Consider the following 23962-nt stretch of genomic DNA (forward strand, 5'->3'; position numbering starts at 1 on the left):
CTCACCACTCGCTCGGTCCGTTGAACTTTGTGGGGTTGTTGTCTTGAGGTATTCCTCCTCAACATGTGTGGTCCGTTACACATGATTGTCCCTCTAGAGAACCGAGACTTGTCTCTCCAAGGTATCTGTCTCATTGGAGCAACTTTTATCTTCGCATCCTTCCCTTTGGAAATTTCAGAGACCACCATCCCCTTAGACTACTTCCCCTTGCTGAACAAACTGTGCATTGTTCTGCCCTTGCGAATGCACTTGCTAGATTGAGACTCTTTGCCAATACAACCCTTACTACACCCCTCAATATTTAGAAATATGCTGAACTCGCTGCATACTTCAGCCTCCTACGGACGTATCATTTTTATGCCGAATAGAAAGTTTCAATGCTCCATGGCGTCGAGTTTCGATCGCCTTGGGATGGCCACGAACATTCCATTGTCCGTATACAAGCCCTTGTATGAGTAATGAATTCTTTGAGTTAGCAATTCTCCTCACCTCTGTGAGTTTTACACAACACTTTCAGTTGCTAAATAACCCATTGCACTTTGCACAGTCTCATCCTTTACCAAGCACCTCGCTTGTCTTAAGAACCATCAAGTATGATTGCCAACGTCGAGTCGTCGCTCGAACTCAGCCATCCCAACCTTTGTGCGCTACGCATTCTTAGCTTGTTTGTCCTTGTGGTGCCTCTTGCACGAAGGGTTGGTCATTCCTCTGAATGCCAATCTTAGATGCCCGCTCCTCTGAGCGACTCATTTTCCCTACATCTCTATGCCCGTTTCCCCCAAACGGTTACGCATGCTGGCTGCCCTCAACGTAGTCCTGCTAGGTCCCCTACGTTTGCATGGCAAGTGTTTCTATGTATGCTTGTCCTGCTCTAATACCATGTTACACACTTAGTTGGTTTTGTCTAAGTCGTGTGGCACCCTTGTGTGTCCGTTCGCAAAGGTCAGCCTCTCTGAAACTTCCTATGATTCCTTAGGAGCCATAAAAGAGAAAACAGGTTAGAAAAAGTGTTTTACTTGGGATCCACAAGTAATCATTTTAGCAAACACTTTATAGCCAATACAAATTACAAACAAACGTCACAAGCTCTGAACGGTCGCACAACGAAGGGTTCAAAATGGTCCATTATAGATCGAAATCCCCATAAGTGCTCACATGACATATCTTTTGTTTGCAAGCCTAAGACGACCAACAAAACCAAAGAAAATGGGGCTGCTAAGCCTACTGTCAGACCTTTATATGCTGTGCAAAGCATAAATAAAACCGAAAGACACGGAAATACATAAGCATTACATCAAACACCCCATTTAAAGTTGTGTCCGTGACACCAAGCCTAGCCAAATCTAGCCTGCTTAAGGTGACTCATGTGTTCAGAACTTGCTTAAGGAATTAGGGACCTATTAGTAGTTTAGGTTGGTCTATTGGTAACGAACCATCTTTGTCTTCTCTTTATTTTAAGACAAAATCCAAAGCAATTAGGCTCGGTGAAACCAAATTTTCTTTCCTAAGTGAATCAAGGTCTAAATTCTCAAAAAATAGACCCTTGTAAGTTAGGTTAGATAAAGTTATAAGTTGTCCCTAAACTGATTAGCAAGAGTCTAAAGGAATATACTTGCAAATGCATATACATTAAATTATTGTGGAGCTTGCATGTCTAACTTCTAAAATCTTTGTTACACTTCCAACCATTGTAGTTAAAGGCACTAGGTGGTTAAAAGACGCCAAGGTGCTAAAATGCTTGAGCGAAACAAGGTGCTAGGTGCTCACCCGAGCAAAGTTGGGCACCAACAAATATTAAATTATTGTGGAGCTTGTATGTCCAACTTGTAAAATGTTTGTTTACACTTCCAACTAGTGTAGTTAAAGGTGGTTAAAAGGTGCCAAGGTGCTAAAATACCCAAGCTAAGTGAGGTGTTAGATGCTCACCCGAGCTAAGTGAAACGCCAACGAATATTACATTTTTAATATATTATTATTAAGAAATATGAACACTAAATTAAAATTGACAAATTAAATTGCATTTATTTAAGCTACTAAATTACATTGACCAAATCTAATAATAAAAACAAAATAAGATTAACTTTAATGTTTATAAAAAATCCACTTTATCATCTTTAACATCTTCAATCTTGCTAGCATCTTCCTCTTTACCTAATTTGTAGCACTCAAGCTCTTATTTATCTTTATTAGAATAAATTCCTCCTCTTCGATGGTTGTTGGTTATGAACTTGAGGTTTTCATATTTATTCATTGTTCTTGCGAGTTGTCATTCTCATTTCTCCAACACTTGCTACATTCCCCATGTCAAATTATCTTACAAACAATAAGCTCTTCTTCAACATTTTGTAAGTTAGCATCCATTTCTCCCATCGATCATTCATTTAAATCATCAATATCTTCTAACGAAAATGGATCAATGCACTCTTGCAAATTGTAGCAAGCCTTTAATGCTTGATTATATTTTATATACATTAAAGATCTACTTAGTTGCATCAATGTCTAAAAAACATAAATTAGTTGAAATTAAAATATTCTTATATACTTACATTCTCATATGCACTCTAATTTCACTCATATCAAATTAAACTTTGAATTTTGATAACTAATTACTATAAGTTCGATGTGAAATTTTTAAATAGGCCCCACCACTTAGCCAGCGATTTCAATAGGCGCTTGGGCACTCGCCTAAGTGCTCAAGCGAGGTGAGGCGAGGCCCGAGCGCCTCGCTTCATGTCCAAGCACCTCGCTTCAAAGAGGCGTCGCCTAGGCGCTCTCCCGAGCCTAGGTGCCGGGTGCTTCATGCGAGCCCCTAGGTTAAACCAAGCGACCAAACCAGTGTTTTACGTTTGGTTCGGTCTCCGATGCTTTAGTTGGTTTGATTGAACCAACTAAAGCACCGATCTCAGCCTCCCAACATCCCTCTCGCAACTTCCCCAACCCTAACCCTGCTCGCTTCTATCGTTGCATTTCCTCTTTACTACCATTGCCTCTCTCCACTATCGTTGCTTGTCTTCGCTGTCAGTGCTCTCCGCTGTCGTTGCCACTGTCGCTGCTTGTCGTTGTTATCTGTCACGGACTTAGTTGGTTTTGCCTAAGAAGTGCGGCACCCTTGCGTGTCTGTCCACAAAGGTCAGCCTCCCATGGTCCCTTAGGACATACGAAAGAGAAAACGGGTTAGAGAGAACGCCTCACTCAGGATCCACAAGCAAACATTCCAGGAAACACTTCATAGACAATGCAAATTACAAACAGACTTTACAAGCTCTGAACAGTTGCACAACAAAGGGTCAAAATGGTCCATTACAGACCGAAAATCTCTCACAAGTGTCCACATGATACAACCTTTATTTACAAGCCTAAAGCGACCATCAAACCCAACTAAATTGGGATTATTAAGCCTTCGGCCGTCCCTCTACATGCTGTGCAAAGCATGAACATACCAAAAGACACGGACATACATAAGCATTACATCAAACATCCTGTTTAGAAGTTTGTCCGTGATATTCTCCCCCACTTATTCCTTTGACGTCCTCGTCGAAGCCTTTGTCGACATTGCAACTCCTCGTCTTTGTTGAGTCTTCAATCTTCTGCTCCAGCAGCAATGCGCCTCTTGGCTCCCAACTGCTCTCCGCTGTTGTTTTTTGAGTAGTCGAACCTTTTTAATCCGTCATGCTTCTTCAACTCGCCAATGACTCTGACTCTAGTGTAGGGTTGTCTGAGTTGTGTTGATCCTTATTGGTTCTTGCGGATCCTCCAGATGATGGAAAAGACCATTCTTACTATGCGCCAGTCTCTCAAATGCCTCATGCTGCTTGAACTGGGTGGATGCTTGTTGGAGCTTTAACGAGCATCGCCTCGCAAACTTCTGAAGTTTTGGGTCCTTCCTCCACAAAATTTGCCCATTGACTTTTCTTTCACTTAGTTGTCACTTCCAAGTAGATTCGCATCACTTCCGCTTTCGATTGGCATTTCGTTGGGAAATGAAGCGGACAATGTACTCTCAGTAGCATTGATCACCGTTGGTGAGGATTTTACAACTATTGTCTTCTATTATCTTCGAGGGGTCTTTGAACCTGTGCAGAGCTCCTCTGCTGGATAGATAAGAGAATTGGGGTTCTCGGTTTCGCCCATTCTCTTAAGGGTTGAGAATGCAAAGGTTACTTGACTCGCCCGTCTCCTCGAGGTTGTACTCCATGCATAGAGCTGGTTACTGGCCTTCGCCTGCTCTTTGCTCATACTTCTGAAGCACTTGAAGTATTTGCATTCCTTGCGTTGAGTTAGTTATTGTGATTCACCTTCTCAATGTCATTGAACTTCTGGAATGCAGGAAGTTTTCACCCCAACTTCGAGTAATTCTCTAATAGATTTGGTCGCCTCTGGGATTGTACCGTCTTCTCCATCAACTCGGCCACCTACTCCACTGAGTAGCAAAGGTATAGCACCGCGTACTGCCTGCTTCGTTCCTTGGTCGTGCACTCTTGCATGACCTGAAGTCCTTCACTTTCGGCTATCTTGATGAGAACCTCGTTGACACCGGTCTTACGAAGTTCCTTGGCCTCTGCCCTTCAGCCTTGTCTCGGTACTTGGAGTTTGCCTCTGCATGTTCCATCTCCTCGACCCCTTTCACGGCCAAGCGCTCTCCCTCCATGTGAGCAAAGGATCAATGGCTTTCATGGAAGTCCCGCCTCTGCGGTACCATGGAGCTGCTATGTCCATGGCCCTACTATCCGTTGCCTCGTATCTGTATCTCTTTTCTTCACGATCAGTAGATATGTCTCTGTGGTACTCCTCCGAGTCCACCTCCATTCTAACTGATGCTTGATTTTGGGTAGCTAAGAACCTCTGGACTCGTCATCGCTTCCTCGCCCCTTTCAACCCCCTACTTCAACACCTCCGTGTTCTCCAAGCTGCTCCCTTTGGTCGATGGAAAGACAGACTGCAACTCCTATGCATGGCCTCTACCATCACGTTGTAGGATTTGCACCGATTCTGTTCTCCTTAGCTTCCTTGGTAGCAACGTTCGTTTACTCGACCTTGTCCGCTGACTTATCGGGCTCCCTTAAGCGAATATGGGCTCTGGAGCAGTCCAACTCTCCAGCTGCTTCGGTCATACCTCTACATGATCAAGTCCCTCCCATGGGACTCACTGGTACATGCATTCGAACTTTTCCCTTGGTGGAACACAGCCCCCATATGCTGATGACCAAGGCTTTCATCCGATGCAAAATTCGATGCACGCACGGAAGACCCGCCTCTGTGGTACCATGGGTACCATGGCCTTCACTCCTTGAATCCATAGCCCTTCTTGCCGTCGTGTTGTTCACCGAAGTGGAGCTTCTAGTAGCTCCCGATCATACCTCCGTATGATCTAGTCCCTCACAGGACTATGTCGTGTGTATCGCATTGCCACGAACTGTTCCACCATAATCCGTTGCACCATGTCGCCTCCTGGTGACATCTCTATTGCATTATGATCCTTGTGGGATGAACTCGAATTGTGATCCCTCTATGTGTAGCCTCTGCCAATACATCGTATGGTCTCTTCCACTTTCGATTTTGTTCGTTCCTTTGACAATCGACCTTCATCCACCCACTCTTGGGCCACACCTAGATGAAGCACCGCTGTAGGACAGTCCGTCGCCTAGTAGCTCAAAGTCCATCGACTTCGCTGAAAATGGTGCACCATTGTCTGGATCCTGGGCCTCTGCCCCTACCAGCACAATCTCCGCTGCGCACCGCTTCCTGCCTAGCAACTTGACTGGCAACACTATGGCATATTCTTCAAGAGTACTCGCCTCCGCGTCCTCTTGCCCCGTGCCAAGGCCTTCTGAACCAAACTTCGCCTTTGCAAGTTGAGTCACCTTAGTTCTTCCGTCAAATGCTTCTCTGAGATAAGGTGCATTCGCCTAGAAGCTCCCTTCATCTTTAGCACCATGCAAGATGAGTCCGCTCCGTCAGAATGAAGGATCCATGGAACAACATGATCCTGCTCCATATTCCATCTTCTATGCTGGCTCCCTTCATGCGGCTTGGGTACTTCGCCAAGTTACACCCAAGTTGCTCCACTCCTCATTTTCCCTCGCGCCCATCATTCCACGGGTTAGCCCTCCCTTGACTCCGATCTCCATATCGACTCCAAGTGTGCCTTCATTTGTGTTGCTTTGGGTCGCTCCCTCACTTAATATCGCAATGCATCCACCAATGCATTCTCTCAAGCGAGATCATGCGACGACTCCTCGCTGCATGCTCGGTCCATTGAGCTTCATGGAGTTGTTGTTTGTTGAGGTACTCCTCAACATGTACGGTCTGTCCCACATGATTCTCCCTTTGGAGAGCCGGGACTTATCCCTCCTGGATAACTGTCCCGTTGGAGCAAAATCTCTATTCGTTTCGGAGACCACCATCCCCTTGGACTACTCCGATTTGTTGAACAAACTATGCATTGTTCTGCCTCCTACAAACGCACTTGCTAGATTGCGACTCGACGTCAATACAGCCCCCGCTGCACCACTCAAGGCCTAGCAACATGCTGAACTTGCTGCACACTTCAGCCTCCTACGGACGTATCCCTCACATGCCGAAGAGAAAGTTTTAATGCTCCATAGCGCCGAGTTTCGGTCGCCTTGGGATGGCCGCGAACATTCCATCGTCCGCATACATGCCCATGCATGAGTACCAAATTCTTCGAGTTAGCAATTCCCCTCACCTCTGTGAGCTTTGCATAACTCTTTCGGTGGTTGAGCAACTCATTTCACCTTGCATGGTCTCATCCTTTGCCAAGCGCCTCACTTGTCTTGAGCACCATCAAGTATAGTTGTCAACGTTGAGCCGTAGCTCAAACTCAGCCATCCCAACCTTTGTGCGCTCCGTATTCTTCCAAGCTTGCCTGTTCTCATGGTGCCTCTTGCAAGAAGGGTTGGCCATTCCTCTGAATGCCAATCTCAGATGCTCGCTCCTTCGAGCGACTCATTTTTCCCTACATCTCCATGCCCGTTTTCCCCCAAACGGTCGTGCGTGTGCTGACTGCCCTCAACGCAGCCCCGCTAGGTCCCCCACGTTTGCATGCTAAGTGTTTCTATGAGTGCTTGTCCCGCTCTGATACCATCTGTCACGGACTTAGCTGGTTTTGCCTAAGTCGTGTGTTACCCTTGCGTATCCGTCCGCAAAGGTCAGCCTCCCCGAAGCCTCGCATGGTCCCTTAGGACATACGAAAGAGAAAACGGGTTAGAGAGAACGCCTCACTCAAGATCCACAAGCAAACATACCAGGAAACACTTCATAGACAATGCAAATTACAAACAGACTTTACAAGCTCTGAACAATTGCACAACAAATGGTCAAAATGGTTCATTACAGACCGAAAATCTCTCACAAGTGTCCACATGACACAATCTTTATTTACAAGCCTAAAGTAGCCACCAAACCCAACTAAAATGGGACTATTAAGCCTTCGACCGTCCCTCTACATGTTGTGCAAAGCATGAACATACCAAAAGACATGGACATACATAAGCATTACATCAAACATCCTGTTTAGAAGTTTGTCCGTGATATATCGCTGCTCGTCATCGCTGCTGCCGTTGTCACTATCGTCGCTCACCACTCCCGCTCCTACTACCGCTACTGCTTCTCTCAGTCAGCAGCCTTAATCTTACTCTTACACCGCTGCCGCTGCTGTCGCTGCTTGCCACTATCGTCGCTCCCGCTCTCGTTGCCATTGTCGTTACTGTTACTGTTACTTCCTCTACTCACATCGACTTGATAGTATACTGTTAATAGTATATTAACAATATACTATTAATTGTATACTAGTAATAATATTTTTTATTTATTAGATTAATAATATATTATTTTAATTTTAACACTGTTAATTTTTATTTATTTGAATTTATTGTTATTGTTTTGAATTTTGAGTTTTTTGTTAATGTGATATTGTGAATCTGTGAGATTTTTTTAATTTAATATCATATTTTTATTTAAATAATTATATTTATTAATTAATTTATATATTTTTATATTTTAGCACCTCGTTTCGCTCGGGCGAGCACCTAGCGCCTCGGGCGTTTTTGCACCTTGGCGTCTTTTGACGCTCAACGCTTTTTAAATCACTACACTCAGCTGTAAATTTTAACTTAATTATTAATAATAATATATTTTAAAAATGTACATGATGTTAATTATATGTAGTTATAAATACCTAGGGACTTAGTAGCCCTTGATCGAATTGCTATAAAAATTTCAAAGAGACTTTTATTATTCTTATATAAAGATAATTAATTTATGATCTTATCTTGAACTTCAATACTATGAATCAATCTTGCAATGCATTGATATAACCTAAATATAATTTCTGCATCAAACTCAATGGAAGGGTTTTTATAAAGGAATTTTGAGTTTAAATCAAGGTTCGCAATACCGTACCGTACCAGTGTTCGACCTAGGCTCGGTACCGGTACGGTACGGTGTACCGAGCGGTACACCCAGGTGTACCGAGCGGTATACCAGGTGCACCGCGCACTGTAGCACTGCTACAGTGCATTGCTATAGTATATTGGTGTACTGTACTGTTATTATAACAGTGCACTGCAACAGTAACTATACTGTTGCAGTGCTACAGTCACTACAGTGCTACAGTGCACTGCTACAGTGACCGGTAGCGGGCGGTTCGCGTACCGTTAGCCTGTCGGATCGGTATGTATTGCCCGTACCGGGCGGTACGATTCGGTATGACAGACCTTGGTTTAAATAGTGTTATGCTGTATGTAGTGTTTGATGAAGATGTATTATCATCTTATGTCTATGATGGTCAAGATATTCTTATACTTTTCTTTATTTTTATCAAAAAATATTTGAATTATTTCCTTAGTTCTGTCCATAGGCTCATAAATATAATTCATTATTGGTCTTTTCTCATTATCTGTGAAAAAGAAAAACTCGAACAAAAAGGCCTATTACTTTTAATGCATAGACCATATTATTCCAAAAGAATGACATTAAGATAATATCACTTGCTCTATTACCTTTTATATCATTTACTCATTTACTTGTCACTCAGTGCAACAAGATAACTACATTTCTAAGGTTGTGCTTTTGCCTGTACACACTTTACAATATAAAAAATAAAGTGAAAAATTGAGTGACATCATATCTTACCAATTCCTTGTTGCTTATAAATTCTCTAGAATCTAGATATGCTCAAAGCCCTAATATAATTGTACATAAATCTAGCAACAAAAATGATCCTCTCTGAGATCTTCTTGATATCTATAATCTTTGTAATATCTTGTAATTTTATATTAACATAATGTGCCTCACATAGAGTCGAATACAAGTGCAACTTTTATGCTTGGAGTAATTTACGGAGAATAAAATTCATAAGATGGTTGCTTCTATTCAAATTAGAGACTTAAAGTAATTATAAGTTTAAAACATTCAAAAGAAAATATTGTGTATGCTATAACAGACAATTGAAACAACTATATCTATTACAACTTGCACAATATATTATTCTCGAATTTCTTTTATAAACTTGTCAAGCAATAAAAGTATTTTTTTTTTCTAGATTTCATAAAGGAAGCTGTATATATGGATTTCACAAACATTGTTCCTAAAGAATATATGATCATAAAATTGTTTATATTCCTTTGACTCCTATCAGTTCTAACATGTGATATAATAGAGCAACCATACCTTGCCATGCATTCTTATGGCCCTTCAATAAGTCATTTGTATAGTTTAACTCTCTTTTTAGTAATGCAACTATCAGTTCATGATAAGATGTTTTAATTTAGGATCATATCTTCCAATAACTTTAATTATCTATTTAAAACTATCTAAACAAGAAGCATTAAAGGGAATTCTAACTTGATAGGAGAAGCAAGCAATGTATTGAATCGTTCTTGCTCGTATTTCCTTATTACAAGCATCATTTATACTTATTTGTCCTAATTTTACTCCTTTTTGTCCTTGTATAGCTTTCTTTGGTTCTTGAAACATGTACAAGACCATTTGTCGCTTCTTTTGTGAAATTTTAGACTTCTTAGTAATAACAACTTCTTTTCCTCTTCTATCCAGAACTCTCTCCCCACTATCATTGATATTTTCTATATCATCTTCCTCTTCAACATGCATCTCCAAAATTCTAAATATCATCATTCTCTAGTAGAATACTATAAGATTTGGTCTTATGTATCTTTCTATCATTCGATAGCTCTGTAACTCTTGTTCTACATCAAAGAGACTTTTTCCATAATGATGCATTCTTAAAGTTCCCGACTTGATGTTGTTTTGCGTGAAGAATGCCACCTCAGTGGTTTTCTCGTAGAAAGTAAAAGTCATGACATTAGAATCTTTAGGATCCTTTAGATAGTTGTATTTCTAACCTCGATCCTTCTTGAGTTCTTTTCTAACCTACAGCTATAGGGTGTTTTTTTTGTCCTAGTAGGGTGCTCAATCAAGTTTATTTTCATCTAATAGGGTGATGGAAAGTCCTAACAAGGTGTTGTTTTGTCCTAACAATGCTCAAGCTGAGATCATTTGCAGGAAATAGGAGCAGAGATCAAAGTTGCATTGTTATGGGTACCTATATTAGGAGAAAGAGGAGATAGAGAAATTATAGACAATGGTTGGTGGAGGAAGGTAGTGGCGTATATGGCGGAGCCAAGGAGGAAGGCAGCAAAATATGACACCTTGGCAAAGGAAGGCAGCGACATATAACAAAGGAAGGTTGCAATCTCGGGCTCAAGTGAGGTTCATGCGGCTACGGTCAACCATGTAAGGTAGAGAAAGAGAGTAACCAACGTCTTACGATACAGGAACAAAGGACACAAGAACAAACAACTGCGATGGTGTAAGGTTTCTCTCCCGCTGGTATAAAGGGTCGGTTGTGGGGAGATAAGTGGTTGAAATAGTTGGTTGAGCTGAACCAACTAATTCAATTTGATTGACCGAGGCTAACCTTGGCATCATTGACTCAAGTGCACACCTGAGTTGCCAACGCCTAGGCTCAAGTGCATGTGTAAGTCATGCCCGTTTAAAGCGACTCACTCAAACCCTCTTCGAGGCACTTAGGCTTTGCCTCATCTCACCTGGGTACCTAGGTAATTATCTTTTCAAAACACTGCTTTCAACCTAAATAATGCCTCCACTGGTAGCCCTATGATTAACCCTCATAAGTTGGCAGTAATGGCATGTTCTTTTTTTTACTTTGTGATCAGTTCTTTTGCTTCCCTTGAACAGTTCAGTAGCCACCAAAGCCATTTCTGTTGATTCTAGCTGCTTTATTTGTCATCTTTCCTTGGATTTTGAAAGATGGTAGATCTAAATTATAGAGAGCCAATAGCAGCTTGATTATATCTAACAGGCAGGGGGTTTCAGATAAGATTAAGCTTATAAAGTCCCTCTTTTCTACCCAAATCTAAAACGTAGGACACATAAATATGCTAGTCCAGATAACATGTTCATATCTAATTCCACAGGAGACTTTTGCTACATTTGCATTTTGAACGATATAGGAGTCTAGAACTTTTGAGCATCGAAAAATTTTTCATACATATCAAGTTTTTAACTGTCGATAAGAGATAAAGCAAGGGTTATCGTACTGTGACATACCACTCACTATGAGCAATATGTATCGATCAGACAAGGGACCGGTATGGGTAGTACATTGGTATGCCCTCATGTACCATATGTCGGTACACGCGGTATGGCTCGATAAAGTTTAGTACGTATCGTACTAATAGCTGGTCGGTATACCAGTACGAACCAATAAGGCAAAGTATAAGATAAAGTACTATGCTTGTTATGATCTTAATTAGGTGATTCAGTGGATAATCTCCCATCAATGCAAAGTTTAGGCCTTAGGGAGAGTCAATGTACACTGCATTACCCTTTTAAAGAAAAAAAAGGCATTCTCGTGATTTAAAACCTAGTCACCTAGATCCAAAGGAGTAGCCATACAACAAGGCCCACCATCTAACTAATGATCTTTACTGCAATCACCAATTAAATCATATGATAAATTGAAACATATTGTCTGCTACCTAATTAAAGAATCTATTGTATTGTTCATACCAGGGTTCGTCATTTTAGGTATCGAAGTCGTCTCATAGATTTATTATGTTGGTATGTATCAATCTGTACCGATATATTAAGACATGGTACGCTAAGGCGTGTCGACGAGGACTCGAGCAATCCAAGTCTTGGTCGCCAGTCAAATTTGTTTGTACCGTCTATATTGTATTGACTCGGGTGGTATAGCAAACATTAGTTCTTATTCATATTTGGCATGTATATAAAACTAAATTAAATTAGTACATTCTTCTGCAAGTGTTATTGTGCTAATGTTTTCTCGTTTTTTATTTATTTAGGTATGTAGCAATCATACAGCCCGATATTCCTTCGTTTTATGTGTACAAGGCCAGTGATTGGTCAGTTGTTGATTCAGGGACTGGAAGACTTTTCGCTTGGGATACATGTGGTGACAGATATGCTTTAGCAGAAACTTCATTGCCTCCTCGAATACCAATTATTAAAGGGGGTTCATCTAAAAAAGCAAAAGAAGCTGCAGCTGCTGCTGCAGCTGCTCAAGCTGCTGCAGCAGCTGCTAGTGCAGCTTCTGCAGCAACTGTACAAGTGCGTATTCTTCTGGATGATGGGACTTCACATGTCATGACAAGGTCTATTGAAGGTCGTAGTGATCCAGTATGTTTTCATCACCTAATATTCTTCTTATCTTATTGAACTATTAAAGTGGCTAAGTTTCTGTTCATGCAACACATGCTAATAAATAGTTCTTGTATATAGTTACCCAAGTCTTCTTAAGATTTATGGTTACTGAATGTCTCTCTGCCTATGGTTCCACATGTATGTTTTTTTGCTGCCTATGGTCTATCATAGTGCAGTGTTTTCTGATTGATATATTTGGAAAGCATTTTGTTCAAATTGGTAGATTTAACTGTTTTCTATCTTAACAATCTTGCTTTGAAGGTAATTGGATTGCATGGTGGTGCATTGCTTGGTGTTGCATATCGAACATCACGGAGGATCAGCCCTATGGCTGCAACTGCTTATTCAACTCAGTCAATGTCGTCTTTTGGTGCAGCTGATGATCCTTTTTCTTCCAAAAAACCTGCTGTGGGTGCTGCACCTCAGAACTTCCAGCTATACAGGTGGCATGAGTTTTACTGCACACACATTTGACATTTTTATTCAGTATTTTGTTTATTGAATTGATTAATCACAGTTGCACATTGCCATTATCTATATAAGTATCTCATACCCTTTTATTTTAGCTGTAGTTTTCTTCTTAGTGTATCCTTTTTTTTTTATCAGAGATGACTTCTTTATCACTTAAACATTGCAGTTGGGAGACCTACCAGCCTGTGAGTGGCCTTCTCTCCCAGCCAGAGTGGACTGCATGGGATCGAACTGTTGAATATTGTGCCTTTGCTTATCATCAATACATTGTTATATCTTCCTTGCGCCCTCAGTTTAGATATCTGGGAGATGTGGCAATTCCCTTTGCTACTTGTGCTGTCTGGCATCGCAGGCAGCTTTTTGTTGCTACCCCAACTACAATTGAGTAAGATATACAGATATACCAATCACTTCTCAAGATAGTTATATTCATTGAATCTAACTACAGATATACAGAAAATAATTACCTTTTCTCTCTTTTATTGCTTTTTTAGTCAAATCTAAAGATGCATCAGTTTATAGTTATTGTGATAAATAGTATTGAGAATTTCTCTTATATGTATAAATCATACTTGAATTTGTTATTTTGGTTCAAGTTTGTAGATGTTTTTATTACCATGTAATAAGTCAACATTTGGTCGTCATTGGTGCAACCCCGTAGGCTCGCGAGGAATTATCCGCTTTGGGTGTGCTCGCATGGTTTTGCCCTTTCGGGCCTTTAAAGGTAAAAGTGACCCAACGGGCTTGTAAGCTATTGGTTCTCCTACTCAACTAATGTGGGACTAAATGTCCTTATCAATGCTCCCCCCATAGGGGAGCCAAGGGTTCATGGTCCTCTTTCTAGTGCTAATATGATAAGTCAACATTTGGTTATCATTGGTGCGACCCCATAGGCTCGTGCGGAATTGTTCGCTTTGAGCGTGCCCATATGGTTTTGCCCTTTCGGGACTTGTGAAACCCAAAAGGCGCCTTCGAGTGTAAGGGTGACCCGGTGGACTTATTATAAGCTATTGGTTCTCCTGCTCAATCAATGTATGATGAAATGTCCTTATCAGTGCTCCCTCTTGTAAGAGAGTCAAGGGCTCATGGTTCTCCTTTTAGCGCCAATTTGAAAAGTCAATATTTGGTCGTCATTGGTGCGACTCCGTAGGCTCGCGAGGAATTGTTTGCTTTGGGCATGCCTGCACGGTTTTGTCCTTTCGGGGCTTGTGAGCCCCAAAAGGCACCTTTGAGTGTAAGGGTGACCCGATGGACTTATAAGCCCTTGGTTCTCCTACTACTCAACTAATGTGGGACTAAATATCCTTATCATCATAATTTACTATTAATGATTGCTTATAATTATCTGCATCATGCACATGTATACAATAAAAAAAAGGATATATGAGTCTCTCACTAATACAAGGTTTGAGGATATTCTATAGTAGTTTGGTCATCTTTATCATGACAGAAGTACAAAAATAACTTTCCATGATTTATTTTACTTGTTTGTTATATTAATTCTAGTGACCGTAAATTATAATTATTTTTTTCATTGCAGTCACATGTGAAATGGTGGACTAGATACCTATTGCCTTGGCCCACTTTGAATCTAACTGTTCCTTATAAAACAAATATTTGTCTTGGTAAAGCAATGTTCATATTTCTTCATAAATTAATCAGAGGATGAACACAAGAGAATATAATTTTTTATTTATTAATTTTTTTATATATATAAAGAAAGACATATATAGGCAGTTGATTATAATATGTACAATTAAGGAAATTGATTTTTCTATAATATTGTATTCTAATTCATTTCTTATAATATGGACTGATTTGATACCGATTGAGTGACCCAAAATAGGAGATAGATTCCCTTAATTATGAGATTATAAAATTTCTTAATTATGAGATTCAAAATCGCTTAATCATAGGAATTTCTATATTACCTCTCAAGCTGCCTCGAAGATGTCAATAATTCCCAACTTGCTAGGTAGATCCTCATAAGATTTTTGAAGCCATTTAGTAAGAATATATGTTGGTTGCATCTTTGTAAGAATATGAGGTATGTATATATTTCCTTCTTTAATTTTCTCCTTTTTGAAATGTCGATCTACTTCAACATGTTTTGTTCTATCATGATGCACTAGATTATGAGCAATGTTGATAGTAGCCTTATTGTCATAGACTCATAGTATAGCCTCATAAAAGTTTCAGTGGGTATTCGTAATTCTTTTAGAAGCATTTTTAACCATAAGTGTTTACAAATACCTTGTGTTACTACTGAACTCTGCTTCAGCATTACTTCTAGCAACAACTGTCTGCTTCGTGCTCCTCCAAGTCACCAACTCCAATAAATGTACAATATCCTGAAGTTGATCTCTGATCACTTATTGATCTTGCCCAATCAACATCAATGGAAGTCTCAATTCTTATATACTTGTCCTTTCTGAATAATAATCCCTTGCCTAGAATCCTTTTCAGATATCTAAGGATCTTGTATACTATCTCTAGTTGTTCTCCATGTGGTGAATGCATAAATTGATTCACTACAATCACTGCAAATGCCAAGTCTAGGTGAGTATGAGATAGGTAAATCAACTGACCTACCAATCTTTGATATTTGATTGCATCTACCGTGGCTCTTTGAAAAGGACATCTCAATTTATGATTGAGATCTATTGGAGTGTCCATAAGTTTATAACTAAGCATCCATGTCTCTTCTAAAAGATCTAGGTTGTATTTTCTTTGTGAAACAAATATCCTATTATTTGATCTTGATATTTTTATGCCCAAAAAATATCTTAGCTAGCTAATATCTTTAATTTTAAACTCTTTGGCTAGGATATACTTCAATTTCTTTAATTCTGAGACATCATTACTTGTTATGATAATATCATCAACATAAACTATAAGAATAGTAATATCTCTCTTATCTGAGTGTTTATAGAACATTGTACTGTCCGAGTGACTTTGAGTGTAACTGTGGCCACGAACTAACCTTGTGAACCTCTCAAACCATACACGTGGTGATTGCTTAAGACTATAAAGAGGTCTTCTCAATTTGCACACCATGCAAATTCTCAAAGTTGGGTGGCAGATCCATGTACACTTCTTCCCCTAGCTCTCCATCGAGAAAGGCATTTTTCACATCTAATTAATGTAAAGATCATTCAAAATTAGCTGCAAGAGATAACAATACTCGAATAGTATTTAGTTGCAATCGGAGCAAATGTTTCTTAGTAATCAATACCATATATTTAAGTAATCCTATTGCAACCAATCTGGCTTTGTATCTTTTAATAGAATCATCTGCCCTATATTTAGCAGTAAACATCTATTTGCATCCCATTGGATTCTTCCCCTTTTGCAGATGCACCACCATTCAAGTATCATTCTTTTAAAGAGTTCTCATCTCCTCCATAACTCTCTCCATTCTGGAATTAATAGAGCATCATATATATTTTTTAAAATTTTTAACTAGACAAGTGAGGTGTAAAAGCTTTAAAGGCGGGAGACAATCTATGATAGGATATATATTTAAATATAGGACATATCGTATAAGATCTAATTCCTTTTCAAATAGCAATGGGAACATCAAGATTTGAGGAAGGAATAGAATTACTTGTGTTTGTCTGGATCTGCTATCGATTTAAACTCTTAGCAGTACTCAGGAGGGTAAACATCGACCTTTCCTAAATTTCACTGTCTTAAATACACACGAAGCTTAGGTGCAATCATAGTGATATCTCCCCTTGAACTAGACTGTCCAATGGCATGTTGTGGCATTTGAGATTTATGTTATGGTGCTGGAAATTTGGATTCCAGAGTATCAATAGGACTAGTTAGTTGTTGGCAGGTAAGTTTGGTAGAGTGAAAGTAGGAGATGAATCTAATAAAGAAATCAAGATTGGTATTCCTAAAAATAATCTTCTTGGTTAAAATTCTCTTAAAGAATGTGACATCCATAGTGATATACTTTTTGTTTGATATATGATCATAATATTTGTAACCTTTTTGAGTAGCTAATGAACATACACTTTAATGCACAAGGTTTAAGTTTACTTCAATGATGGTTATAAATATGGTTAAAAGAAATGCACCTAACTACCTTTATGTGGAAGAGTTAAACAATTTTACATGTGGATAAATGGAGGACAAATGATCAAGAGGTGTTTGAAGATTAGATATTCTGGTAGCTGTTTGATTAATCAAATATGTAGTAAGAATCAAGGATTTTAATTTCGAGTGATACCGCTTATACTGAGCAGTACGTACCGGTTTGCCAGCAGATCGATTGCTATCGTGCAGTACTATTGACCTAGCCCTATATCAGATGATATAGGATTGTATCGGGTGGTAACGGTCGATATTTTGATTGTCGCCTCCGGCTATCGGGTGGTATCAGCCTGGCTGCGATGAGGAAAGAAAAAGTGTCGAGGGAGAAGGCGCTCAAAGAAAAGGGAGAATCAGGAGAACCTTGACGCTCCCTGATCCGGTGCTGCCCTCCCTTGAGGATCCCTATCCAGGAGGTAACGGAGAGGCGGCGGCTCGGCTTCTTCTTCGCCCCGTTCTTCGCCGAAGGTTGGAGACGCCTGCGGCCTTCACCGTGTTCTTTGGAGACATCTGAGGCCTGAGACATTTGAGGCGAACGCCACAGATGAGGAGAAGACCGTGTCTGACGAGGAGAAGAAAAGGAGGCGATGCCACCGAGGTAGCGTACGCCTCCTTTTTCTTATTTTTTATATTTTTATATAATACACACACACACACACACACACACACATATATATATATATATATATACACACACACACACACACACATAGAGCGGTACACCCTAGCATATTGCTTGGTACGCCCGTTTCGTACTGTATAGAGCAAAACTCAAAACGTCAGTACAGTACAAAATTAAGAACCTTGGGAAGAATGATATCTCTTCAAAGATATTTAGGAACATAAGTGGTAAATAAAAGAGAGCATACTACTTTAAGTAGGTGTCTATTTCTTCATTATGCAATACCATTTTATTGGGAGCTATCAACAAATGAAGTATAGTGGGTTATTTTGTACTCTAACAAGTAGGAACCAAGAATGGTATTAAAGTATTCTCTACCATTGTCAATTCTCAAAATTTGTACATTTGTTTGGAATTGATTTTGGATCATGGTATAAAAGTTTTTAAAAGGTTTTTCAGCATCAAAATTTTCTTTTAAGAGGTAAAGCCAACATATTCTTGTATGGTCATCAATAAATGTTATAAATCATTTGGTTCTAGACAAATTGTTACTTTAGGACCCCAAATGTCCTTTATTATCTTTAGCACTGCCAATCGTCTTCCTCAAATATAGGTTCTAAAATTCACAATGAGAAGGAAAGGATTTGGCAATGCAATACAAATCCTTTGTGAGTTTCTAATAAACAATAAGTTACGAGACAAGTTAAGAACATGAAGTATAGAATTTAATACAATAAAATCTGAAATTACCAATGTGCCTTTTCTTGCTATAGAAGAAAGTGATCCATCAGCAACTTTTATTTTAGAGTTTCCAAGACAAGGTGTGTAGGAGGAATAGTGATTACAATAGGTGCTCGGGTGAGGCGAGGCGAGGCCCGAGCGCCTCGCTTCATTTCCAGGCGGCGCGCTTCAAAGAGGCCTGGGCGCTTGCCCGAGCCCAGGCACTGGACGCTCGCTCGAGCCCAGGCACTAGGCGCGTCAAGCGAGCGCCTAGGTTAAACTAGGTCACCGAACTAGATTTTTAGGTCTGGTTGGTCTCCGGTGCTTTAGTTGGTTCAATCGAACCAACTAAATCAACGATATCAGGCTCCCTCTCGCGATTTCCCCGACTTCCCTAACCCTAACACACGATTTTGTCATCGAGATTCTTCTCCGCTGTCGTTGCTCTCTGCTGCCGCTGCCACTATCACTGCTCACCGCTATTGTCGTTACTCGCCGTTGCCACAATCGCTACTCGCCGACTGCTTGCCGCTGCCACAATCGTCGCTCGTCGCTGCTGTCGTCGCTCCCGCTGTCGCTCGCCGCTGCTACCGTCGCTCCCACTGTTGCTCGCCGCTCCCGCTGTCGCTTGCTGCTCCTGCTCCTACTCTAATTGTCGCTCGCCGCTCCCGCTGCCACCGCCGCTCGCCGCTCCTGCTGCCACCGCCGCTCGCCGCTCCTGCTCCCGCTCCAACTACGGCTGTCGCCTACTACCGCTGTCGTTGCCTCAGCAGCCTCGATCTTCTCACACTCTTCTCACTATACTGTTAATAGTATATTAACAGTATACTGCTAACTGTATACTAATAATAGTATTTTTATTTATTAGATTAATAATATATTATTTTTATTTTAATACTATTAATTTTTATTTATTTAAAATTATTGTTAGGTTTCAGAATAAATGGCAAGTGTACAGAGAAACTCAATAAATTTGATGTAAAATTTTATTGTTTTGATTTTTGAGACTTTTTATTAATGTGACATTGTGATTTTGTACCTGATTTTCTTATTTTAATATCATATTTTTAGGACTGGTTTAGAAACTTAAACAATTGCTCAATTTGTTTCCTATTGAATAGAGCCGTTTTGGCTCCTTTAGAGGTGTTGGCAGATTGATTATCTATTTAAAATTCTTAACCATTAGCCTTATCTAGAACTCGATTGTTCTTCCAGTTTGTTAGTTATCCATGTATCATCCAGCAAGTTTCTCTTATGTGTGTTAGTTTATTACAAAAATCACACCATAATTTTCTTTTATCATCTCCCTTCCATTATTTATGTTTCATAACATTAGCAAAAGAATTAATTTCAGTTGTCATAGTAAGTACATAATTTTTCACAACTATAGATGGAGTGGAAGATTGTATCATGACTTGTATTCTACTTTCCTCCCTCCTAACTTTGGAGAATATAGTTTGGCGAGTTGGCAATGGATCCTTCCCCAATATCTGTCCGCAAACTTCATCTATTTCTTTGTTTAAACTTGCCAAAAATTAAAATGCTCGATCCCTATCAAGCATTTTTATGTATTGAACACTATCAGCAACACATGACCATTCAAAATCATAAAAAATATCAAGCTCTTGCTACAGTGTATTCAAGATATTAAAGTATTTTGTAACACTAGTATTACCTTGTTTAATCTCTTTGATCTTGTTTGTGATATCAAATACTTGGCCTGAAATTCTCATATTTGAATATATCTCGACTACATCATCCCATGACTCTTTTGCTATTAGTAAAAATATATATGTTTGGCTAATTTTTGGTTCTATATAGTTTATCAACCATGATATGATCATGGTATTTTTAGAATCTCATACTTCGAACTTGGAATCATCCTCTGCAGGTGTTATTGTTGTTTTGGTCAAATAGTCGATCTTTCTTCTTTCTCGAATATACAATTTTATGGACTGAGATCAATAAAGAAATTTTTGTCCATTGAAATTATACGTTGTAATCAGCAAGGATGGATTGTCACCTAAGCTGCTTGTTGGAGATGGAGGCATTGGTTTCATCTTCTCTCCTCCAAACATAGTAGCATAGGTTAGCAAAGAAGTAGTTGGGGATGATTTGGACAGTGACAGAATAGAGGACTGTCAGCAATTAAGGTTGAAAAAAAGAAAAAAAATGATTCCTATAAAACCCAGGCTTTGATACCGTAAACACAAGAGAATATAATTTTTCTCATTCATTAATCTTTTCTGTATACAAAGGAAGACATATATAGGCTAATTATAACCCGTATAACTAATGAAATTATGTATAATATTTCATTCTAATTTATTTCCTATAATATGTGCTGATTTGATACAGACTGAGTGGTCCAAAATAGAGTATGAATTTTCTTAATTATGAGATTATAAAATATCTTAATTATGAAATTCAGAATCTCTTAATCATGAGATTTTTTACAAAGAGCATTAGTTAAGCAAATGATTATTTGTGTCTGTGTTTTCTACATATCGTATTCCTTATCACAGTAGATGGAATTATCTGTTTCTAGCTTCTAAGTGGCCCTAACCAGCTGATGCAGAGTCTGATACAAATAAGATGAACTTGCTTTAATCACATTGGAAGCAAATTAGTTTATATACATATCTTGGGACTTGTTATGAATAGGTTTGGATAAGTTTCAAAATGCAGGACCAATTCAACTTGTAAATACATTGTCTAAAAAAAACTGGAACATTCCTAGGTGGTTCAGGATCTTGGAATGCTTTTCAATTCCTTTCCATCAGATTTACTCCTTGTTTAGGCATCTAACATGTTATAAAGTTTATAGTGGTATCCCTTTTGTTTTATGATTTTCTTAGTTTATCAGTCTCCACACTAATAATTTTTTCAAGCATCAATAAGATGAATTGTTTGGTTTTACCGGATGACCAAATGCCTATTTTCATAAGTCTAATTGCTTTATGCTTTATAGATGTGTTTTTGTAGATGCTGGAGTTGCACCAATTGATCTGGAAACCAAGAGAAAGAAGGAGGAAATGAAAGCCCAAGAAGCTCAAAGTAGGGCATTTGCTGAGCATGGAGAGTTGGCACTTATTGCAGTTGATAGCCCACAAGTTGCCACAAGTGATCGAATCTCCTTAAGGCCCCCAACGCTTCAGGTGATCTGATTAAGTTTTACCAGTTATTAAGTTTAAATTCCTCAGTGGTAACAATAATTAGCACCCAACCTTCTCTAAACTGATTTAAATTTTAACTATTGGTTGCCTAATGGCAGCATGCTACTAAATTATATGTGTTTTAGAAATTGGTTGCAGAGATACCTGGGAATGGCCAATGTATAGTTTTTGGTTGTCATCATTGTTAGTTTATCTAGGAAAGAACAGCATTTGTGTTAATGGCTGATAACTCATTGATTCTAGGCACAATTATTTATTACATGATCTAAGTACTATAAGCCACTTAGGTACACAATGAATTTTGGAAGAATTAACTTACATTTCACAGAAATACACAAGTTTAACTCTATTATAGCTGATCATAACCTGAGTTCATGTTTGCTATAATGACCCAACAAGGGCTTCTCACATGTCGTTGTGGTCCAGAAGGTTTCTTCATGTGCAAAGTACATGATTATGTATTAGATCTCTCTATTGCTGATTGCAAGTAATAACTTGATGTATGATTAAAGGTGCAATCTCAACTTAACTCATCAAGTCAATCTTGTCTATTGTGGACAAGCATATGTTTATATTGTAAGACAATTTAAGACCTAAATGTGTTTCTAAAACACCAAAATAGAAACACAAAGAACTAATGGGAAATTACTAATATGAAAATTACATATACCCTGCCATTATTGTTGAGAATTTCAATGGTTTCTCTTAGTATTTTGGCATTTCTTGGCTCACAACTCTCATTTTAGATGGTAAAAAAATTCTTAAAATAGAGACAGAGCCCAGGGACAAAAAACTCATTTATATATAGACGTTCTACCATCAAGAAAGTTTTTCTCCATTATCATCAACCTCCATAACGTTCAAGGATTAATTTAAGTTCAAAATGTTTGGACCACAATAAATAAAGAAATTTAATGACAATGAATGAAGAAATTTAATATGAGAATTGTTGCATAATAAATGAAGAAATTTAATGAGAATAGTTACATTCTTCGTCTTGGTCCATATGTTTAATTTAATGACTTAAATTAATCTTATCGAACCAAATACATGAATCATAGCGATAAGTCCTCTAAGAGTGAGTATTATCATGTTAGAACCCTTACAGATTCTAAGCTTGGGGTTGATCTCTTTAGGGGATCGGCCTCCTTGGAACTCTATAGGGGTTCCTTTCTCTAAGTTGCTACTCAAAGGCTGCAGAAAATATTCATCTATTGCTTATCAAAAGAGGATGAATACATAGCTATTTATAGGGTTTCTAAACCCTAACTCTTAATAGGACTCCTACTCAAGACTCCTTAATTAAGACTCCTACTCATGACTCCTAATAGGACTCCTACTCAAGACTCTTATTCCTTCACAACCCCTAATTCTTCTCTAAGAAATAACCTCCAAACCCTAGTCGGCCTCTTCACCTCTTTAATGCCCATCTCAATTAGGACTCTCCTAGCTAGAGTCCTAACAGACCCATGAATTCTTTAAATCAGCCTTGTCCTTGAGGTTGACAATCCATGAATTCTGGGAATTTGATTTTCAAGTCGTCATAGTTCTCCCAAGTGGCACCTTTTGTTGGTAAGTTCGCCCACTATATTAGCACTTCAGTAGTGGGTCATTGTCATCGGGTCACGATCCATCGATCAATAATGGCACTCGACTGGGCATGGAGTTTTCCTTGGGTAGTCATATTTGATGGGTGGCTTTGGGCTGTCTCCAAGCACCTGTTTACCACTTTCGTCTGGTCGTTGGTTTGTGAGTGATACGCCGTACTCCTTTTTAATTTAGTGCCCTGCATCTGAAATAACTTTGTCCAAAATCTGCTCGTGAAGATGCAAGTAGAATTTGGCACAAGCATAATGTGTCCCTTATAGCGTAATTCTTTTGAATCCCAATTATAATGAGCCACGGAGCTTGGTGCTTCCTCCAATTTTTTTATTATCTTACTGGTCTCCGGATCTTCCTGCCATTCCCTCTTAATATCCTCAGGGATGTTGCTAGTCGAAAGTGAAATGGCCGAAAATTCAGCTTGCTTGGGTAGCCGTGAAAGCGCATCTGAAATAATATTCTCTTTCCCCTTTTTGTAAGTTATTTCATAATCATATCCAAGAAGCTTTGTTACCCATTTTTGCTGCTCAGGAGAAGATATCTTCTA

General features: G+C 39.2%; 1 protein-coding gene across 2 annotated transcripts in view; it reads left to right on the top strand.

Annotated features, from left to right (window-relative positions):
• The window catches only part of LOC135581059 (uncharacterized), a 73646-nt gene that overhangs the window by 19330 nt on the left and 30354 nt on the right, over positions 1 to 23962 (top strand). For both annotated transcript variants that reach the window (XM_065135750.1, XM_065135751.1), the window contains 4 exons: positions 12369 to 12702; positions 12988 to 13169; positions 13364 to 13582; positions 21609 to 21795. In XM_065135750.1, the coding sequence (XP_064991822.1) occupies positions 12369 to 12702; positions 12988 to 13169; positions 13364 to 13582; positions 21609 to 21795 (922 nt within the window). The remainder of the gene's footprint in view (positions 1 to 12368; positions 12703 to 12987; positions 13170 to 13363; positions 13583 to 21608; positions 21796 to 23962) is intronic.

The sequence above is a fragment of the Musa acuminata genome, chromosome BXJ3-1 (assembly GCF_036884655.1).
Source record: "Musa acuminata AAA Group cultivar baxijiao chromosome BXJ3-1, Cavendish_Baxijiao_AAA, whole genome shotgun sequence".
Lineage (NCBI taxonomy): Eukaryota > Viridiplantae > Streptophyta > Magnoliopsida > Zingiberales > Musaceae > Musa > Musa acuminata.